At 49.4% G+C, this 19,363-nt stretch overlaps 1 protein-coding gene and 1 non-coding gene across 10 annotated transcripts in view; both read right to left on the bottom strand.

Annotated features, from left to right (window-relative positions):
* Window positions 1-7,592: 7,592 nt before the first annotated feature.
* BCL2L11 (BCL2 like 11) overlaps window positions 7,593-19,363 on the bottom strand; it is a 46,206-nt gene continuing 34,435 nt past the window's right edge. For all 9 annotated transcript variants that reach the window (XM_027129025.1, XM_027129024.1, XM_027129027.1 and 6 more), the window contains one exon: window positions 7,593-12,132. In XM_027129025.1, the coding sequence (XP_026984826.1) occupies window positions 12,034-12,132 (99 nt within the window). In that variant the 3' untranslated portion in view covers window positions 7,593-12,033. The remainder of the gene's footprint in view (window positions 12,133-19,363) is intronic.
* On the bottom strand, window positions 12,473-12,603 carry LOC113632217 (small nucleolar RNA SNORA31). Its single transcript, XR_003437736.1, has one exon. It is a non-coding gene; the product is annotated as a small nucleolar RNA SNORA31 (small nucleolar RNA).

Raw genomic sequence — 19,363 nt, 5'->3', positions numbered from 1 at the left:
GTTTTACCATTTGTCCCAATCGTGTCCTTTATGACAAGAGGAAAACCCCTGATCACACATCACAGTCAGCCATCATGTCCCTTCCATCTCCCTTCGTCTGGAATTCAGAGGAATCTTTCTCAAAGAATTCAGATTGGATTATGTTGGCTCTGTAACGAAAGGCCTCCACTGCCCTGTGAATTTCAAGGGAGCCCGTCTCTAGGATGTGGTCCACTTGGCCCTGCAGCCCAGCCCCCAGCCGTTCCCTACCGTGCTTGTTCCCGGCCTCCTTTCCGCGGCTCTGGTCCCTCTGTCTGGGCTCTTCTCCCAGCTCTTGGCTGGCTGCTCCTGGCTCATCCTGAGGGCTCAGAGAAAAGGCCTTCTTTGCTTTAGCTGTACCACCAGACCCTCTGCACCACGAGACCCGCTGCGTCACCAGACCTGCTCCCCTACACTTGGCCTCGTTTATTTCCTGCACCTTTTGTTCACCTGTTTGTCTTACGCCCCTCAGCCCCACTGAATGTAAGCCCCAGGAGGGCAGGGGTCTCAGCAGCCTGGTTCCTGCTGAGTCCTGAGCACTTGGAATCAATCGTGTCTGGTACATAACAGACGTTCAATAAACACTTGTTGGTCAAATGAATACGTGAAGGAATGAAGGCAACATTTTTCCAGACTATCTGAGTTAAAGACAATAAAATCCTTTCACCTACACTTAAATGGGATAGAGATTTCCTAGATGCTGACAGAAGAAGGAAAAATGTTTGTTCCCCAGATAGCTTTTCAGAATGCTATCCAACGACTGAAAAAGCGTTGGCGCCTGGCTCTCCTCTTCCAATGGTCCGGATGTCAAGGTAACAGAAAGGATCTACTTTTTAAGAAAATGAGCCAGGGGACTTCCCTGGTGGCACAGTGGTTAAGAATCCTCCTGTCAATGCAGGGGACACGGGTTTGAAGATCCCACATGCCGCACAGCAACTAAGCCCGTGCGCCACAACTACTGAGCCCGCGTGCCTAGAGGCCACGCACCGCGAAGAGTAGCCCCCCGGCTATCCCCAACTAGAGGAAGCCTGGGCACAGCAAGGAAGACCCAACACAGTCCAAAATAAATAAATGTATAGAAAAAAAAAAAAAAAAGCCAGATCTTCCACATCCAGGGCTTTCTGTGTCAGGCTTCTCAGCACAAATAATGACACATATTGACAAGAAGGTCACGGTTGAATAACGGGGGGAAGAGTTACTGACAGAGCCACAAGTTCTTTCCTGTTAGAGGGGCCTTAAGAGGCCGCTGGATGCCCTTGGGAGACCCCAGCCAGAACCCCAGCCTCTCCTCATGCCTCTGCAGAGATGGCTCCCAGCCCAGGGCCCCCGAAGCAAGAGGACAGGGTAGGAGTGAGCCTGGGCCTTGGGCAGCAGGACTGAACTGCTGTCCCTTTAAATTGGTCGGATTCTGCATCCTCACTGGGGAGATGAATCCTCAGCTATAGACATGAGTCAAAGTTTGTCGAGAAAACTGTGCACTTGACTGTACGTATTTGTACCTCCATACGTTTTTTTTTTGAAAAGAGAGAAGAGGGGACTTCCCTGGCGGTCCAGTGCTTAGGACTTCGCCTTCCAATGCAGTGGGTGTGGGTTCGGTCCCTGGTTGGGGAGCTAAGATCCCACATGCCTCGCAGCCAAAAAATCAAAACGTAAAACAGAAGCGATATTGTAATAAATTCAATAAAGACTTAAAAAATGGTCCACATTGAAAAAAAGTCTTAGGAAAAAAAACAATGGGCAGAAAAACAAATGAAACAGTGAGCAGGCCAGTGAGATGTAAGAGGTAGAGGAGAGCTGACCGTGCAGGGGCTTTGGCACTGCAGAGCCGGAGCAGAGGCATCGCATGGTAGGCTGCTGCGGGCCGGGGAAGCTCTGGGGAACACCTTCCTGCTCCAGGTCTGGGGGCGAAGGTTCCAGGGCGAATGGGGGAGAGTGGATCCTGTTCCCAACGGGTACACGCCAGGCTGTCCCGGACCTACCTCACTCACTCTACGTTCTAGTGAAGAGACCACCCTTGGGGGTTCTGTGACCCCTGTGCTCCATCACCCTGGCACCAGGATGCTGCCACTAACATGGCCTTACGTGTGAACAAATGTCTGGGAGCTGCTCCACCCTGGTGGTGGCCATGAGTGGGACAGCGGGCAAAGAATGAGGGGGGCACAGCTCCCCCCAGACCGAGGCCACGCCTTACAGGGCAACTGGCAGCAGGCAGCAGGCTCGGGCCATACCCAGCACTCCTGGGACAACCCACACGTCAACAGCAGGCCCTCAGGCAAGGTCACCAAGAGTTGCAGGAGGTCTGAGGCAAGAAATGCAGGACCTGGGCCTCCAGAGGGAGGCGAGCCATTGGTAAAGCTGAAATGCCCTGGTGGCCAGGGATGCAGGCAAAGCCTGGGGTCTGGAGTGCCCACCCCCTCCCTCCCCCACGAGGTGGATTTGGACCAGGCCACAATGACGTGAGTCCCCAGAATGCCCGGAACTCTTCTGAGGCCGGCAGCCTCACGGGCATCCCCTCCAAGGCAGACCCTGCCTGGTCTCAGCCTCCCACACCTGCTCCGCTGGGACCTGAGAGGGGGACGGAGGAACAGGTAGACCTAGGTGCGGTGACAGAGCCACACTGCCCAGCTTCACACCCCAGCTCTGCCACCCACGAGCTCGGTGACCCTCGGCAAGCAGATTAAATGCCCCGTGACTCAGTTTCCCTATGTCGGCACCTGGGGTCGTAACGGCAGTTTCTTTAAAGGGCTGTTTGTTTGTTCTGAGATGATGGGGTGCTGTGAACAGGACCTCACACATACCAGGTGCCCAATGGTTCGTTGTCACAACAGGTGATGGGGGTTAGGGTGCGGGGCTCTGGGAGCCGGATGGGGGTTGGGCGAGACACCCAGGGGAGCTGCGGGTCTCTCACTCTCCAAGCTCCGGAAACAGCTCCCTCTGCAATTCCAGTACAGAATTCTACTGTGGTCTTTCCGCTTACTGGCCTGGAGACCCTGAGCAATAGTAGCATGTCTGAGTTTTAAGCACGTTTATATTTTTTTTTTTTTTTTTTTTTTTTTTTTTTGCGGTATGCGGGCCTCTCACTGTTGTGGCCTCTCCCGCCGCGGAGCACAGGCTCCGGACGCGCAGGCCCAGCGGCCATGGCTCACGGGCCCAGCCGCTCCGCGGCACGTGGGATCTTCCCGGACCGGGGCACGAACCCGCATCCGCTGCATCGGCAGGCGGGCCCTCAACCACTGCGCCACCAGGGAAGCCCAAGCACGTTTATATTTTTATCTGCACCTGGGAGATGGTAGGATCTTAATACACATACTTGGATTGAATAAATTGTTTAGACAAATGACCACCTAGAGGGCTAAAAATGTAACCAGGTGGTATAAGCTCTCTGATGTCCTCCCGGGCCAGGAAGCCCACGCCCTTTAGGGTGTATTGTGAGAATGGCTCCCCAAGTTTGATCTTGTTTAGTCAGTAGATTGAGGGGTTACTATAGAGCCAAGTCTCCCAAAATCTGCCGTAAGGAGACAGCTGAGCGGCTAGTATAGTTTCACCTTCCCGAATCCCTTTTGGAAATGCATGTCATAAACGGGATAACAGGCCAGAAACAAGGGCCTTCTACTGTGTCTTCTTCCTGGTACTAAATTCTCCTAAGGACTTAGGGCTTGCCTCAGGAAAGAGAGGTTTCAGGCAAAGGAGGCCCGGTGGTAGAAGTGAGACAATGAGAGAGCATCCTTTTCCCTTGTCATTTCCCTTCTTCTCACAGCCCCATTCTGGTCTCGCCCAGCCTATCTCAACCTATCACCTCACACCTTCTGAATTCGTACTGTTCATAGGGGGACTCCTAACAACCCTTGACTCAGTCTTTCCTGACAGGTAGGAATGAGTCAGCGCTTCAGGCTGCCGGCAACAGCATCTGACTTAGCACAGAGAGAACTCATGGGAGGGGCCCTGCGCTCAAGGAACAAACAGGAAGCGTGGAGACCAGGCACAGGCACGCCCGGCAGGCACCACGGCCAGGGAATGCGCGTGTGCCTCCCTGCCTACCCAGCTGCAAGGATGCTGCACTCCCGTCAGCCCCTTCTTGCCTCGCTTGCTCCAGGTTCAAAGTGCTGGGGAAGAGTGCTGGATTGGCCCGGCTTAGGCCACGGCTGCCGTCGGCTGTCCTGGGGGCAAGGAAAGTTTCAAAGGTGGAAGGCAACGGTGGGGGGGAGGCACACAAAGAGCAACTGTGGTGGCAATAAGAATGGGGGGAGTGGGTGGGCTGGATGCTGGCTGACCCCCATCCCTCCCCCTAGAGAAAAGCTCACAAGAAACGTGCAGGGGTCTTCCCAGGTGGCGCAGTGGTTGAGAGTCCGCCTGCCGATGCAGGGGACGCGGCTTCGTGCCCCGGTCCGGGAGGATCCCACATGCCGCGGAGCGGCTGGGCCCGTGAGCCATGGCCGCTGAGCCTGCGCGTCCGGAGCCTGTGCTCCACAAAGGGAGAGGCCACAACAGTGACAGCCCCGCGTACCACAAAAAAAAAAAAAAAAAAAAAAAATGTGCAGGATGTATGGAAAGAAGAGTCAAGTGCACTAACATCATCAAAAAGAAGCCTAATAGATGAAAATACGAGCTGGCTGCCTTGGAAAACGTCTTGGAAAAATGGCAACGCTCACTAAATGAATATGGTCATTGCAGTCCCAAATTAAGACACTCACCGAACTTGTCAAGAAGCTTAAGCTAATTCCAAAATGCACGTGAAAGACAAAATGTGGAACGGCCAGGACAATCTTGAAAAATAAAGACGAGAAATTCAAAACATATTACGAAACCACAGTAATTAGCATAATGTAGATGAAAACAAAAAGATCACTGGAAAAAAGAAGAGCTGAGAAACAGAACCACATAATAGGAGAATTTGGTAGATGTCAAAGAGCCATTTCACGTGAAGAAAAGACGACAGTCCTGGCTGTCTATGGGGGAAAAAAATAAAGTTAGATTCACATTATAGCATTAAAAAAAAAAAAAAATCCAGGTGGGTTAAAGACGAAAACAAACTGTAGCGTTACGTGAAGAATATATCACAAAATATATTTAAAACTTTGGCCTAGGGAAGGGCTCTTAAAATACAAAATACAGAAACCTAAGTAAGATTAATAAATCTGACTTCTAAAGTGGTGAGAACTACATCAAATACACGACAGCAGTTCAAAGACATGCAGTGGAATAAAACCTACGTTCACAAAAAGATGTGTTCAAGAATATTCGTAGAAAGTTTATTCATCCTAGCCCAAACTGTAAGAGCTCAGGTGTTCATTAATAAGACAACAGAGAAAGTGTGGTCTGTTCATACAACAGACTACTACTCAGCAAGAAAAAGGAAATTAGTGATGATTGTAACGTTATGCTGAGCAAAAAAGAAATCTGACACAAAAGACCACATACTGCATGATCCCATTCAAACTCTACCTAAAAAGTAATTTATGGTGGAAAAAAATCAAATCAGAACTGAGATCACCCCTGGAGGCAAGAGGGAAGGGACTGCCTCAGAGGGAGCACGAGGGAACTTTCAGGAGTGATGGTCATGTCCCTTATCTTGATAGGGGTTTGGGTGACATCTGCACCCTTGGTCAAAACTTAGCAAATGTTGGGCTTCCCTGGTGGCACAGTGGTTGAGAGTCCGCCTGCCGATGCAGGGGACGCGGGTTCATGCCCCGGTCCGGGAGGATCCCGCATGCCGCGGAGCGGCTGGGCCCGTGAGCCATGGCCGCTGAGCCTGCGCGTCTGGAGCCTGTGCTCCACAACAGGAGAGGCCACAGCAGTGAGAGGCCCGCGTACCACAAGAAAAAAACAAACAAACAAAAAAACAAACAAAACTTAGCAAATGCATACTTAAGAGTTGTTGTATTACCTGTAAATTTTATCTCAGGAAAAACTTATAAAAAATTAATGAACTCTAAATGATATACGTGTTGAAGTATTTAGCGATAAGGTTGTTGATGACTACGACTTCCTTTGAAATGCGTCACAAGGTAAGATGCAAGAATGGATGGAGAGATACAGAATCAAGGAAGTAGAGGAAAATGTGAAAGGCAGAATCTAAGTGGTGGGTATACGGGTGTTCTCTGTACATTCTTTCAACTTTTCTGTAGGTCTGAAAATCTCCACAATAAAATGTTGAGAAAAAAAAGATACCAAGACTGGAGGAAATGTATTTCCAAGATGTAAGAGATTTTTACCCAGAATATACAAAGAGCTAATTATCAATAGGAAAAATAAAAAACCCAACTGAAAAGAAGCAACGGGAAAAAAAGCAGATACCCACAGTGTCTGAAAAGATCATCCTCTTTGAAAGTGGAAAATCTGAATTCAGACAACAGCACCCCTCTTCCCCCTCCAGGCTGGTATCATCTTGCGACGCCTGGCAGATGTCAGCGGGTGGTCGTGTGAAGCAGAACAGCGTTTGGCAGCACCTGTGAGTCTGTTGAAGCCGCTAATCCCACCACCCTGAACCATCAGCCGGCACCTCTCCTGCAGGTTGGTGAAGAAGGGACCGGGCAGCGCCGAAGATGCAGAAAAGCCATAGCAGGACACCAGGCAAGGAGCTTTTATTCCTGTGCGCAGTGGTTAGAATGGAGTCACTACGGAAAAACCTATGACCTCCCGCTAAGTCAGAACCACATACTGACTGTACAGCGTTTACAGAAAAGCAAGACTGCTGAATAAGTAAACACACACACACACACACACACACACAGAGCAGAGAAAACGGGCTGGAAAAATCCAAACTCCTGCCTTGCTGAGGAAGCAGGATGAGCAACGAGCCAGAACCACCACTTGATTTGAAATAAATGTATATATACACACATGTACTGCTTGCCTAATGAAAATGAAAGGCATTACTCCATCACCAGCTTAAAACAAAGCTCACCCAGGCTTTAACTTTCCCAGCACTTATTTCAGAGCAAAAGTGGCAAATTACGTAATTTATTTAGGATTTTATAACCTATATCCCCAAATCAGCCTATTTCTCTCTGCCATTCCTAAACTAGTTCACACCTACCACGCAGCACAGGTCTCTCCAAACTCCGTGGACCCTTGTAAGATGGCAGTGATTTCTCTCTCTCTCTCTCTCTCTCACACACACACACACACACACACACACACACGTCCAGGCACCTGTTGATTCGTGGCTTCGAGCAGGTGCTATAGAACAGCTTTCTATTAGAGTCAAACCAGACTTCCATCCTTTGAATTTTCTTCAAACTGTGAGATGGGGTGAGATGGCAGGGTAATCTGCTATAATCACTAATCAATACAGTTCAGATCTGTCACCTAGTACCACCCCCCATCCAGGTGCTGAGTCATACCTGACTACGTGGGCAGAAAACTTTGCAGTCGCTCTCCCCAGCCACTTCAAAACTTTAAAGAGTGGTTTGCTTTTAAGTATACTACACAGAATTGACTTCAAGCGAGAATTCACGAATCTGAGTGTCCGTAATACATTCTATGACTGATAAGGGCAGAGTGTGGGCGTGTATACATCCATATTTCAGCTGTTTCTCCACCATTTCGTGAAACAAATCAAACAGCTCACCAAAACTAGTTGAAAGTTTTATTTATATAAAATTCATTAAGAACATAAAAGATCGAGTTTCTTTAAAAAAAAAAAATCTGCAGTTATTTACAGCAGTATTGCACAAGTAAAGTGGCAATTACCCTGTCAAAATTCATCAGTGCAAAACACAAGTAAGCCAGGGAAATTGCAATACATATGCTACAGTATGCTGGGTCCTAGGAGACAAGTTAGTGATGAATCAGTATACAGACAGATCAGTGCTATTTATAAATGAGTAGTACCTGATGAGTTCTGATACAGTAACTAGTGGTCACAGAACCTGGACATAAAACGTTAAGAGAGCTTCTAAAGTCTGAAATTCCCAAATAAAAGTAGTCAAGTTACTTAGCCGGGAGCTTGAGGCTGCTTCTTGCACACAATGCTGTTGGGAGCAGGACAGGAGTTACCCCAGCTGGTTTAGCGACACGCGTGGTCACATTCCTGCACACACGCGTGTGCGGGGTGGACACACGCAGGCACCAGGCTAAATCAGCAGGGATGACAGAGCCATCGACACAGAACCGCTAGGAAGTCTCTTTCAAGCTTCCACTTCTTAACAGCCAGTCCAGTGGGGCCCCCAACCTCTCTCGAAGGCTTTGGAGAAGCAGAAGGAAAGCGTCACCCTGAAGAAGCAGGTGGATCAAATGCAGGGACCGAATGGTTCAGGGCAGGGGCTGTACAATTAGTTCCTGAAGACACACAGTTTAGTTCGCACCTCAAAGCACAGGAAGCCACAGAGCGGGTGGCGGGAACTCAACTACTCATCAGTTGCCAGTGAGGGGTTAGGGGTGTGAAGAGGTCCTGATGTGTCTCTGGAAGCAGGGGCCACTGGTCCCACTATGCCTCATCCTGCCCGGCCCCTGCCCTCAACAATCTCACGACGGCACCTCCAGAAGACGACGTTTCCATTTCTCTGAACATAGTATTGTCAGGGATAAATTTTCAATGGAAAAAATCCTTCCCAACTGCCAATAACACATATTGGGTTGGCCCAAAAGAAGTTCGTTCGGGTTTCTCCATAAGATGTAATGGAAAAACCCGAACGAACTTTTTGCCTGCCCCCCCCCGCCCCACATACATACACACACACACACACACACACGTATATATTTTGGCTTTAAAATACAGCCTGGAGTTAACAGCATTTGCTTCCATGAGAAGCTAGCCATTTGGGAACAAGAGAAAGTCACTGGAAAGTTCTAGAGTAGAATTTGACAGCCTGCTAGGTTTATGGTCTCTCACTGGTGTCTAAACACAAACTTCATCATGAGGACAGCAAACTCTACGAATCTAAACCCATTTGACTAGAAATACCAGGAACCAAAGCTGGAGGGCCACCCCGGGGAGACCGCGTGGCCTGCAGTGAGGTAACCAGTGGCCACCTCGAGTTAAAGCAATTAACAGGACAGCAGGGGCTAGGGGTCAGGGAGGTCAACACTTTTCAGAATTTAAGACATTAAATAAGCTGGAAATAAATATACAACATCTCTACAAGTTACAGCATCATGAAACAGTAGGACACATTACACAGAAAAAGAATCTACAATATTTACAACCCTCAATTCTGAAAAAGTTTAGTAAAAACAGTGAATTTTTTTTTTTTTTTTTTTTTTTTACTCATTTATGCTGTACAAAATCTTACAAGAAAGGTAAAGGAAACATAATAATTGCACACAGACGTTTGGCTCAGTTGATAAGTAAAGTATGACTTCCTAATCTAATAAATAGTCAAAATATATACAATATTAAGAAGGGGAAACAGGAGACGGCTGTCGTCTACTGTGTACATTTTGTTTTTGTTTTTTTAACTCGGAAGAAATTTTCACCTGGTTTCTCCACAACCAAGGAAAAAAAAAAATTCTTCATAAACAGGAGTCCAGGTGATTTGCAGATTCACTCTTGAAGTTAATTTCGTGTGTTTATTGCATTTCTGTGAAAAGTCACAGGACACTTTCTACAAACCTCACGTGAGACGAGGTGGTCAAGGCACAAAACCCGCATTCAGTTTCCAAAAAGGGATCGAGTTATTTTTTTCTCTATAAAAAGTCAAAGAAAGGAAAAATAAGAAGTCAAAGGTACACCCACAGTGGGTATACTTTCTGCAGGGAGGCATCTTGATAAACAGATACGTACAGTACAGAGACGTCCAGTCACCTCTCTTAAGTCCTGGGGCAACATCCTCTTAATACTTCTACAATTCATAGAATCTCTAGTTTCCTCACCAGCTGCTTCCACGGCCAGCCCGGGGGCCTGGAGGCCGCCGAGCCCGAGGTAAACTTGCACGTGGGCGAGCGAGCGCTCAGCCCCCGGGCACCAGGGCTGAAGGAACAGAATAAAGTGCTCCAGTCCGAGAGACTGGCCCGTATAGAGATCCTGGGAGGGGAGCGGCCCAGAACCAAATACGTCTTTGGTGTGTGTGTCCAGCAGGCCCACGGCTGCAATTCCACCAACCACCTTAACAACCGCGTGGACTTGAGGACCCTGCAGAGGGGTTCAAGACATGTCAAGGACACAAGCTGAGACTCAACACAGCTTTAAAACAATTCAAGACCCCAAGAAGATATCTGGGGAAAAGAAAATTTTTAGAAGGAAGAATATTTGGAGTCAAATATCTCTACCTAAGAAGAAAGTGTATATGCAATATATATATATATATATATACTTATATAAAATTATGAAGATACAAAAGGAATCAATTTTTCCAACTGATAACGTGAAAACACTGGTTCTCGATGGGCCAAAAGCAAATACGATAGCTGTTGTTGGCACTGTTGACTCATCTGAAAAATCACGTATCTTTTTTTAAAAAGCTGTTTAACGATCTGAGGTTTCTAAAACTATGAGTGATGGGGTTCACAGAACGATCTCTACCTCCCCTCTTTCAATGCCCCCTAATCTTTCTTGGGTCTCCCCAGTAGTTTAACTGCCTTTGAAAAGACTGACCAACTCGTGGGCTTCCATTCTCTGCCATAATCGCGGCAGGCGCGGAGGAAGGGCATCCCCAACAGAAGTGGCTGCGTGAAGGGGGCCTGACGAAATCCAGCCGTCCCAAGGGAAGTGGAACAAGTGATACAGACATCTGTCAGAAGGCCAAGGGACCATTTCAGACTTGTGTCCAACGGGGTTTTTTATGGAACTGCTGAGAGCAGAATTAAGTCTGTATTTCAGAGAGTGGGAACCGAGTGTTAGCCATCAAAAGCCAGATGAACTCTGAGTTGGACCAAAAGCCAGGATGCCCAGGAAACAGCTGTCTCAAGTCCCGCCCATAGCCTGCGCCAATTCCCACAAGGGCTCGAGCTTGGATACCTCGATGGAACTCAGCTGCACGTGGGCATGGGAACCACCTGGGGCCTCAGGCTGAGAGTCCGTCCTGTGATGTGGGAAGGCCTGCAACCAGAAAAGCCAACAGTGCATACCTTGTGTTACGACTGCCATTGCCTCTTCAGAACACTTCTAAACGACAAGCCCGTCAAAACCAAACGAAAACCAACATCGAGCACCTCCCAGTGAGTAAGCTACCAATAGACAAACAGACCTGTGTCTGATACAGGCAGATACTAACTCATGTTCAGACCCACTTATACTTTTGACCATGAAAATACACTGGACCAAATGTGTGCATCAGTGTCCAACAGGCTGGAGGAGCATCACCAAAGGACGTAAGGAGAAACACAAAGAGAGTCTGAAATTTTGCCACAGATGCAACTGAATTTAAGGAGGTAAGTAGATATTTACAAAATGGGAGTGGCACGTCAATACAGGCTGACAAGAGACCCCTCTGCCCCTTTTACCAGTTCCATTTCATAAGAACTTTTTTGGTATTAATAATAATGACTTAAAAAAAAAAAGGTCCAAGAAGCAATGGCAGGGAAGGGAGGGGCCACATCATACCTCTCCTGTTTAAAAATGCTGTACGGTGACCTCTAAAAATAAACTAAGGCAGCTTTATAAATCAGCTGGCTCAGTTTCCACTGTGGAGTTTACACAATCCTCTGAGAGTAGGCAAAGGTTCTTAAAATTTTAGTACAAAAATCACTCACGAGTTGGTTAAAAAGTTTCCGTTTCCTTTTTGAAAAACCTGTTCTTATCAAAGAAGGTGGGGGGGAAAAAAAAAACGGCATGTAAACACCATTCTTGCATAAAATCCTGCTCCAAAGAACCATGATTTGTACATTGTTTAAAAAGAGAATCCTCCCTCATTTACATTCACAACAAGCTTCTGTTAGAAATTCGGCCGCGTGGTGATGATGAAAGACAAGGTCAGGTCCACGTGCAGCTCGGACACGCCGGCAGGCTCCCCGCCCGCCCCCTCCAGCGAGGGACCTCGGGTTGCAGAGCAAGGGCACCGAGACACCGAGGTGCTGCGCTTGTCGGTCTGAACGAGCAAAATGTCCGCACATCCCGGCTCCGTGAGGAACCCGCTGTCACTGCATCCTCCACACCAGACGGATGATGTGGCGTAACAGCCGTAAGATAACCATTTGCGGGTGACCTTCGGCCGCTTGGTGATTATTCAGAAAGACCTGAAACAACAAAAGGAAAGCTCCTTACTTTCCAGCCCCGACTTATTTCGGGGGCTGGCGGGGGAACCCATATTTAAGGGGACAACCAATCCCATCTGAACAGCTATGAAGGTGCCTCTTAAAGGGCCACTTCTTCCCTGAGACGTCGCTGCAAAAAGAGCAGGCGCACCAAATGATGGTTTGCTTTAAAGCGACCAAAAGGATGTTTGGAAAGCTCAAAGAGAATCCCTGAATCTGTTTCCCCCCACCCTTTTTTTTTAATTGTAAACTCTTGTAAATTCTTCTTTGGAATAAAGGAGGCGTTTACCGTTCACAAGGTTATTTATGAGCTGCAATTCTTCCCTGTATTCCCCCATTCAACCGGGGCTGCCACAATCAGACAGACAGAAAGCGTAAGGACACTTTTTTCTTGCATCTGTAGTGGAAATCTTAGCAGACAGTAACTGCCCCAGGTCTGTCAAATAGATGCACTGTTTCTCCTTCTAAAAACCACATATTCTTTCCGCAGGTGATGCCATCGCTGGCCGGAGCTGCCTTGATCAGGAAACGTAGCAACCATTGGAAAATGAGTATCCCCACCGGCTCTGTGCAGGTGCTGGAGGAAAGCCACCCCAAGTCCTGGAGTTGGGGGGGGGGTCCCGTGAAGAGAGGCGCAGGTAAAGCAGATGGAAGAGAGGAAAGAAAGAACTTGGTGGCTGCGAGATAACCACCTTACTGCCCAAGTTACCAACATTCAAAATATGGTTCAGACTCCCTCAAGGGTGAGTTTCGGGTGGCTGTCATTTACTTGAGAAATCAGTGATTCGGGGTAATTTGCCCTAAGAAGCTAAATAAAGTGCAGCACTGATGCGCCACCGCGCCTCTGCCTGTCGGTGGGCAGCTCCGGTGGGTAAGCGCTGTTGGTCCAGGGCTGCGGCCACGGTCACCGACACAGGCGGCGTCAACCACTGGCCCCTCCAGTACCCCGGAGTGGCGGGCAAAGAGCGATGAAAAATAGAAAAGCCCTGTTTGCTGGGGATCACCATAGGATCATGACAAGCTGAGAAACTGTTCCAAAGGAAACGGCCAGCGTATTTCAAGGTCTCAGAGGTCCCTGGGTCTTCCACCTTCGAGCTCTAATCCATTTCGCGGGTTAAGTGCAGGGTGTAAACTCAGAACAGCCAAAGCTGGTAACAGAGCACATCCGCCTCCATGTCAGGAGCTGTGACCGGTTTCCCTGTTCAGGTCTGAAATCCACACCCCAGGCCAGCTCCCTGCTCTGTCTGGAGCACTCCACCAACCCCCTTCTCACTCCGGCGGGCTGGGGGGTGCTTTCCAACACACATCCACGGGACCACCTGCCACGGGGCAGGCCGAGGACGGGCGTCCCCTTTCCAGACACAATCGCTGTCCACAGACGCCAGCTGCAAGCAGAGCTCCCTCTTCGCCACTGTTTACACAGCCCTCTGGGGCTCGTTGTACGGGATGGAATTGTGATAAGGCCGGAGCACTTCCCTTGCTCCTTCCAGAACCAGGAGCCAGACTGGAGGAAATCAGCTTTATGTAAGCGATTCCTGTAGAGGCGCTCCGTAACCACAGTCTGCGATTTTTATCAGCCTGACACACAAGATTGCTTTGTTTTGATTTAACTTTCAAAATTACTTTGCTTCTTCTGGGTGAGAATAATTTAGGGGAAGGTTAATTTTAGTTGAGACTAATATTAACAGGTTGAAAGAGGCTTATTCAAAATAAAACCACGACTTACTAAAATGAAGAAAGTGTATGCAGAGCTGAGCTGAACTATCACTTCAAGGTGGGAAATCTCAAGCCAAACAGTTGTCGCTTCTGGCCTCAGGAGGACCGGAGAACGGAGTCAAAATGACGCCACGAGGGGACTGGGTCATACAGTAGGGACAGACCCCCAACTGCTGACACTTAGCCAATTTTATATTCCAGAACTGGCAGCGTCTGAGGGGAGAAACCTTCCACGCACCCTTGAGGACAGCAGGTGTAGGATGAGAGAAGTCTTCCCGAGTTTTTTAGACTGTTGCTTTCGTATCACATGAAAATAATATGGGGGCGGTATGCAAAGACATGCCAGGGTGGCAGGGGAATGCAAGAAAGATCTGTTAAAAGGAACACCCGATCCCTGACAAACGAGAAGATGCTACAACATCCGGGTTAGCGAGGATACGGGGACACCTGGCCCCTCGACAGCACGCGTGACAACACGGCACACGCCGTTAAACCAGCGAATGATTGCTTTTGGACGACATTCCATGGAGGAAGCCATTACCACTGATTCCAAGAGCCCTGGCAGCCCAGAAAGCCCTCGACAGCTGGCAGGGCCCGCCGAAGCTGCTGCTGGCACAGCGTGGATGGCCCGCACCTCACGAACAGCTGTAGGACGGGCAGCTGGCCAGGGCAGACGCGCCGCCCTCTGACACCTGCAGCCGTACTGATCAGCTTCCTTACCGGAGTCACCGAGCACACGGTCTGGGCCTGACGATGCTAACGTAGGGCAGACGTGGTCAGCCCAGCCAGCATGAGATCCTAGGCTTCTGGCCTCCAGGAATGTGAAGAAATACATTTCTGCTGTGTAAGGCCCCCTGTCCGTGGTCCTGTGCTCTGGCCATCCTAGCAAACTAATACACGCGCTCATGCTTAATCATCCTTCCTGGTCCTTCACCTTTTAAGTGAAAAACAAAACTTCTTAGCTCAGAGTTGCGTAATGCTGTTTTAGTCTAAATCATAGAAACACTTTAGAAAGATATATTACAATGATTCATTTGGGGGAAGAACTAAAAAACTAAATACACTCCTAGGTACAAACAATTTATGTCTTACACACACACGTGTACAAAATGCAGGATCCCATCCAACTGGGATTTTCATCTCCGTGGTCTAGATCAAGGAGCGGATTATTTGGGGTAATTGACTTCTTTGGCCATCCTGACAGTCCATGCTCCTCTCTGGCTGGGGGGCTCCGGCATCACAGGCAACGCTCGACTTCGTAGCCTGTCTGCACCCAGTTAAGTCTCATGGGCGTTCCCGAGTCGCCAGCACTGCATGCAGGAGAGCACGGCGCAGCCCACCGTATAGGGCGCCCACGGTACCACCATCAATGAGAAGAGCCCGAGAGAAAGCTGCCCTGTCTCGGGAGCCAGAAGCAGGCAAGTGCAAGTTCCCACCTTGCAGACGGAAACACATCCACATGTTCCAGTGAAGCCTGAAGCCTACACCCAAACACAGTCAAGATGCGGAGGGTCCTTCTTGTCCAAAGAGCAACACGACAGCATCTCCTTTACGGAGCTTACGCTCTGCTGAGGGACAGAGCCATGCGAATGAACACGATCTTGTGACAGGGGTAATACAGAGGTAAAGACGATGACAGAGAAAGAAGCATCGGCCAGAGAGGCGGGCAGCGGGGCCAGGAGAGCCGGGCAGGAAGGCACAGAGCCAAGCCCCATGCTGAGCCAAGCCCCATGCTGAGTCAGAGGAAGAAGAGTTGCTGGGAGGAAAGGAGAGGGAATTACAGGAGGAGAGGCGGGGCCCTGCACGCAAGAAGGAGCAGATGGCTTGGGAAAAGTATTTTATGGTAAAATATAGTATTTGATTTTTCACAGTAAGCCAGAATGAAAAGCAGTGTCAAATTCCGGGGCTGCCCCATCCAGGAATCGTCTCGTAAAGGCAAGCGATGGACTCAGGAGCTCTGAGTTTCCCTGGACAGACTTCGGTTTTCTTTGAAGATGTGAAATACGACCTTGGAGACAGTGTCAAGGGCATTCAGCAGGGAATCCCGAACAGTTCCCTGCACGTCCACACCAGAGGCCACAGGCTCACCTAGGTGGCAGACAGGGTGGGCTGCACCGAGGGTCCGCCCTGGAGTGGGGAGCAGGGTCCAGGCTGACTTGTCATGACCGGGGAGCAGCCCATACGTTGAGGAGCTGGGCCTCCGTGTGGGGTGGGACAGGAGAGGAGGCTCAGGGACTGGACACAGCACCGGGACCGCCTCAGGTTGCACTCGAGACCACCAATCGAGTATCGGGGAACTAAATTACATTTTAATGCCAAAACAACAATCACAGCCAAACCAGGGAAGCAGGTGTGCCGAATGCAACAGAGGCCTGGAGCCCAGGCTGCCCCGGGCAACCGGCCAGGTTGACCACAACATACCTGCAGTGGGCCGCTCTGTTCCCGCTTCACTCTCCTGCAGATGGAGAGGAGCCCAACCTCTGCAAAGTACACAAGACACAGCAGGCCTTCGGACTCTGTGAGCCTGAGCTTGGGGATGAGAAGGGTCGCCCACCGTCACCGATAAATGGAACCTGGCACACGCCTTTTCTGTCTTCATGACCCCCCGAGCCAGCGTGGCTCTCCTGCCCTTTCACAGACAGAGCTTGCAGGAACCACCAGGTCACCCCGACAGCTCAGCTCAACTCCAGCTCAGTGCAGAACACACACTCACCAACCCGGGCTCCAAAGGCAGGGTCAAACCTTGCTGGGCCAAGTGACTCAGTACGTACAACCCACAGGTACACTCAGCATTACTCAAGGGGTTTACCGACTCAAAACCACAGAGGTGCGCACAGCCCAATAAAAACAAAGGTTGAGGAAGATCACAAATATTAAGAAAGAGAGACTTATCCTGGGAACTAGGGCTGAGATGTGCTGCAAAAGAACCACAGTTTAGGGAAGAGTTTCCTGGCAGTCAAGGTAACAAGGACATTATTTTTCACCGTCTTATCAAAAAGAGCTCAATACCAAACTCTAGGAGACACACCAAAAAGCAAGGTATATCCGCAGAACTCTGAGACTGAGCAATTTTTTAAAACTTGTTCAAAAACTTGTTTCTTATAGAATTTCAACACTGAATGCCTGAGACACCCTAAACTTTTTTTTTTTTTTTTAAGGTAGATACATTTTTAAGTGGGAACACGTTATAGGAGACTGAACTTTGGACTCTGACACCAGGAAGGACTCTGACAAAGAGAGAACCTCTTTGTCAGAGGATGGAGTGTCTGTCTGTCTAGATGGTGTCTGCTCCCCCAGGGGCGGTCAAGGCACCTTCCAGAACAGTGCTGAGAGCTGCCATAATCACAGGTAACAGAGTGAGGCAAGGGACAGAGTGGCCCCGGTGATGGATGGAAGACCACCTCTACCCATTTCATAACCCATCGATCGAAACGTTATTTTAAGTGACAAGTGTGTGACACAGAGGTCAGAGAGGAACAGGGTCCATGTGTGATGACTCGATGTGGAGACTTGCTAAGAAGACCTGGTCTCTCTCCACTTTAAGACCAAGAACCACAGTCAAAGGACATCTCAGCTCGGATTCCAGTGCAGCCTCCACATCCACTGCTGTTCTCAGGTGTCAGACATGCCGCTGCAATGCTGTCCAAAGACCAAATTCACTTTCTATTTATCACCAAGGCAACACGGGCATTTGCATAGCTAGTGCCTAACACGCTTTGATGTCAACACAGCTGTGGAAAGGGTGCTAGCGGAGCTCCTTGGCCGGATGCAGTGCCCCTTCCACCCCAAGCACCAGAGGCGAGCTCTCCCACTAGGGTGATGATGTGATCCTCAAACGTCGCAGAAAGACGGCATCTGCACAAATCCCGCTTTCCAATTTTCAGTGCATCATTTCAAAGACTCTATTACAGGTACCGCTTTTGGTAGGACAAATACTTCTCCCATTAACCTGGCATGCGCTGGATTTTCTTAGTACAATACCTCCCCCTCCCCGCAGCAGATCTCTAGATAATTGTCGGCCCCCCGGCCCCACGGCTCCAGCTGGCTGAAATGAAGAACCCCCGGCCCGTGACCTTCGAGGTGTGTCACTGTGTCAACCACGGAGAAGCCGGAGAGACGGCTCTTAAAACTCCTGCACGAGGCACCATTAGACAAAATATTAGATGCAGAGCAAGAACACGCTGTTCTAAAATGCCCCAGCCTCCGACACATGCTAATGAGATGTAAGCACTTTAACCGCAGCTCAAACCCCTCTGCTTTGGCTCAGCTGGAAGAAGTCTAGCGGAGGATGACGTGATAGGCTGATTATTTCTGTATGTCTGCAGGAGGGCCGAGCCTCAAAGTGCATCTCCATTTCCTCCTCAAGAGATTAAAAAAAACCCCAGCTCGACCTCTCTGAAGTCCCCCTCCAGGCACCTGCATCTCCAAATGGTTATGTGTTGATGGCCTCCGGTGCCTCAAGGGCCAGGCAGCCATGCAGGTGTGCCCACCTGCCACAGTGTGAGCGAGCACACAGGCCACATCCAGCTTGGTGCCCACCCAGCCATTCACACACACACCAGCGCCTCAACCTCGGCTCACATCTGTGTAACCCAGACAGACGCAGCACGTCCGGGGTCCCCACCCCATGCCCCCGGGGGTGCCCCCCCCGACATTTCCTTTAACGAGCTGGGTACTTAGCAGACACGCAGGTGAACCAAGTTACTAATATCTCTCTATCCAAAGCTTAAAGACCGATGGAGAAAAGTCTCAACTACAGTTCAAAGTGAGAGAAAACAGAAGGATGGTAGCACGGGATGATGGACAGCATTTTCCAGATGCATCTCTAAATGCTTTGGCTTAATCGTCACTACATCCCTGAGAGACTGACCGAAAATGGGGCTCCGAAGGTGGGCAGACGGAATCTGACCCCAAGGTCCCTGCCATTGCCTGTGAGCTGCATCTTCCTACGAGAACACCCTCTATCTTCCGCAAGTCATGGAAAGCCCTCGTTCAGCCCTCCACAGCCACGGTCTCCATGGAGATAATCTGAGACCCATGCTCTCGGGGAAGGTCTCAGGGAAACACAGCAGAGCTGATGTCACAGGAGGGAGGCTCTTCTCTCTCACAGGCTCTGGCGCCCCCATGATGGGCTCCTTCTCTTCGTCTTGTCATTGTTCGCGTGGTGTGGATATGGCATGTGTCAGACAGGTGTGCAAGGCTCTTAAGACCACAACTGCCTTATCCAACTCCAAGGGAGACACTCATTAAACCTGAAAACTGTATCCCAAATAAATGGTAGGCATCAATTTATCCCGCCCACAGCTGGCTGTGCTACGAAAACTGTCATTCTATCAACCTGTGTGCGACAAATGTGGGGCATCATCTCATGAGATAGGATGGGCCCAGTTTTAATGTTTGATAGGCAGATTCTTCATTATTCTTTTCTCAGACAGTAATAGAAAGCATCTCATTTTGTTAAACTCCAACATGTGATGAACGAAGGCCTCAAAGAGGG

The sequence above is a fragment of the Aethalodelphis obliquidens genome, unplaced genomic scaffold (genome assembly GCF_003676395.1).
Source record: "Aethalodelphis obliquidens isolate GAN/ISIS:26980383/991018 unplaced genomic scaffold, ASM367639v1 scaffold35, whole genome shotgun sequence".
Lineage (NCBI taxonomy): Eukaryota > Metazoa > Chordata > Mammalia > Artiodactyla > Delphinidae > Aethalodelphis > Aethalodelphis obliquidens.
Note: the sequence above shows the minus strand (reverse complement) of the source record. Positions and strands in the feature narration are given on the sequence as shown.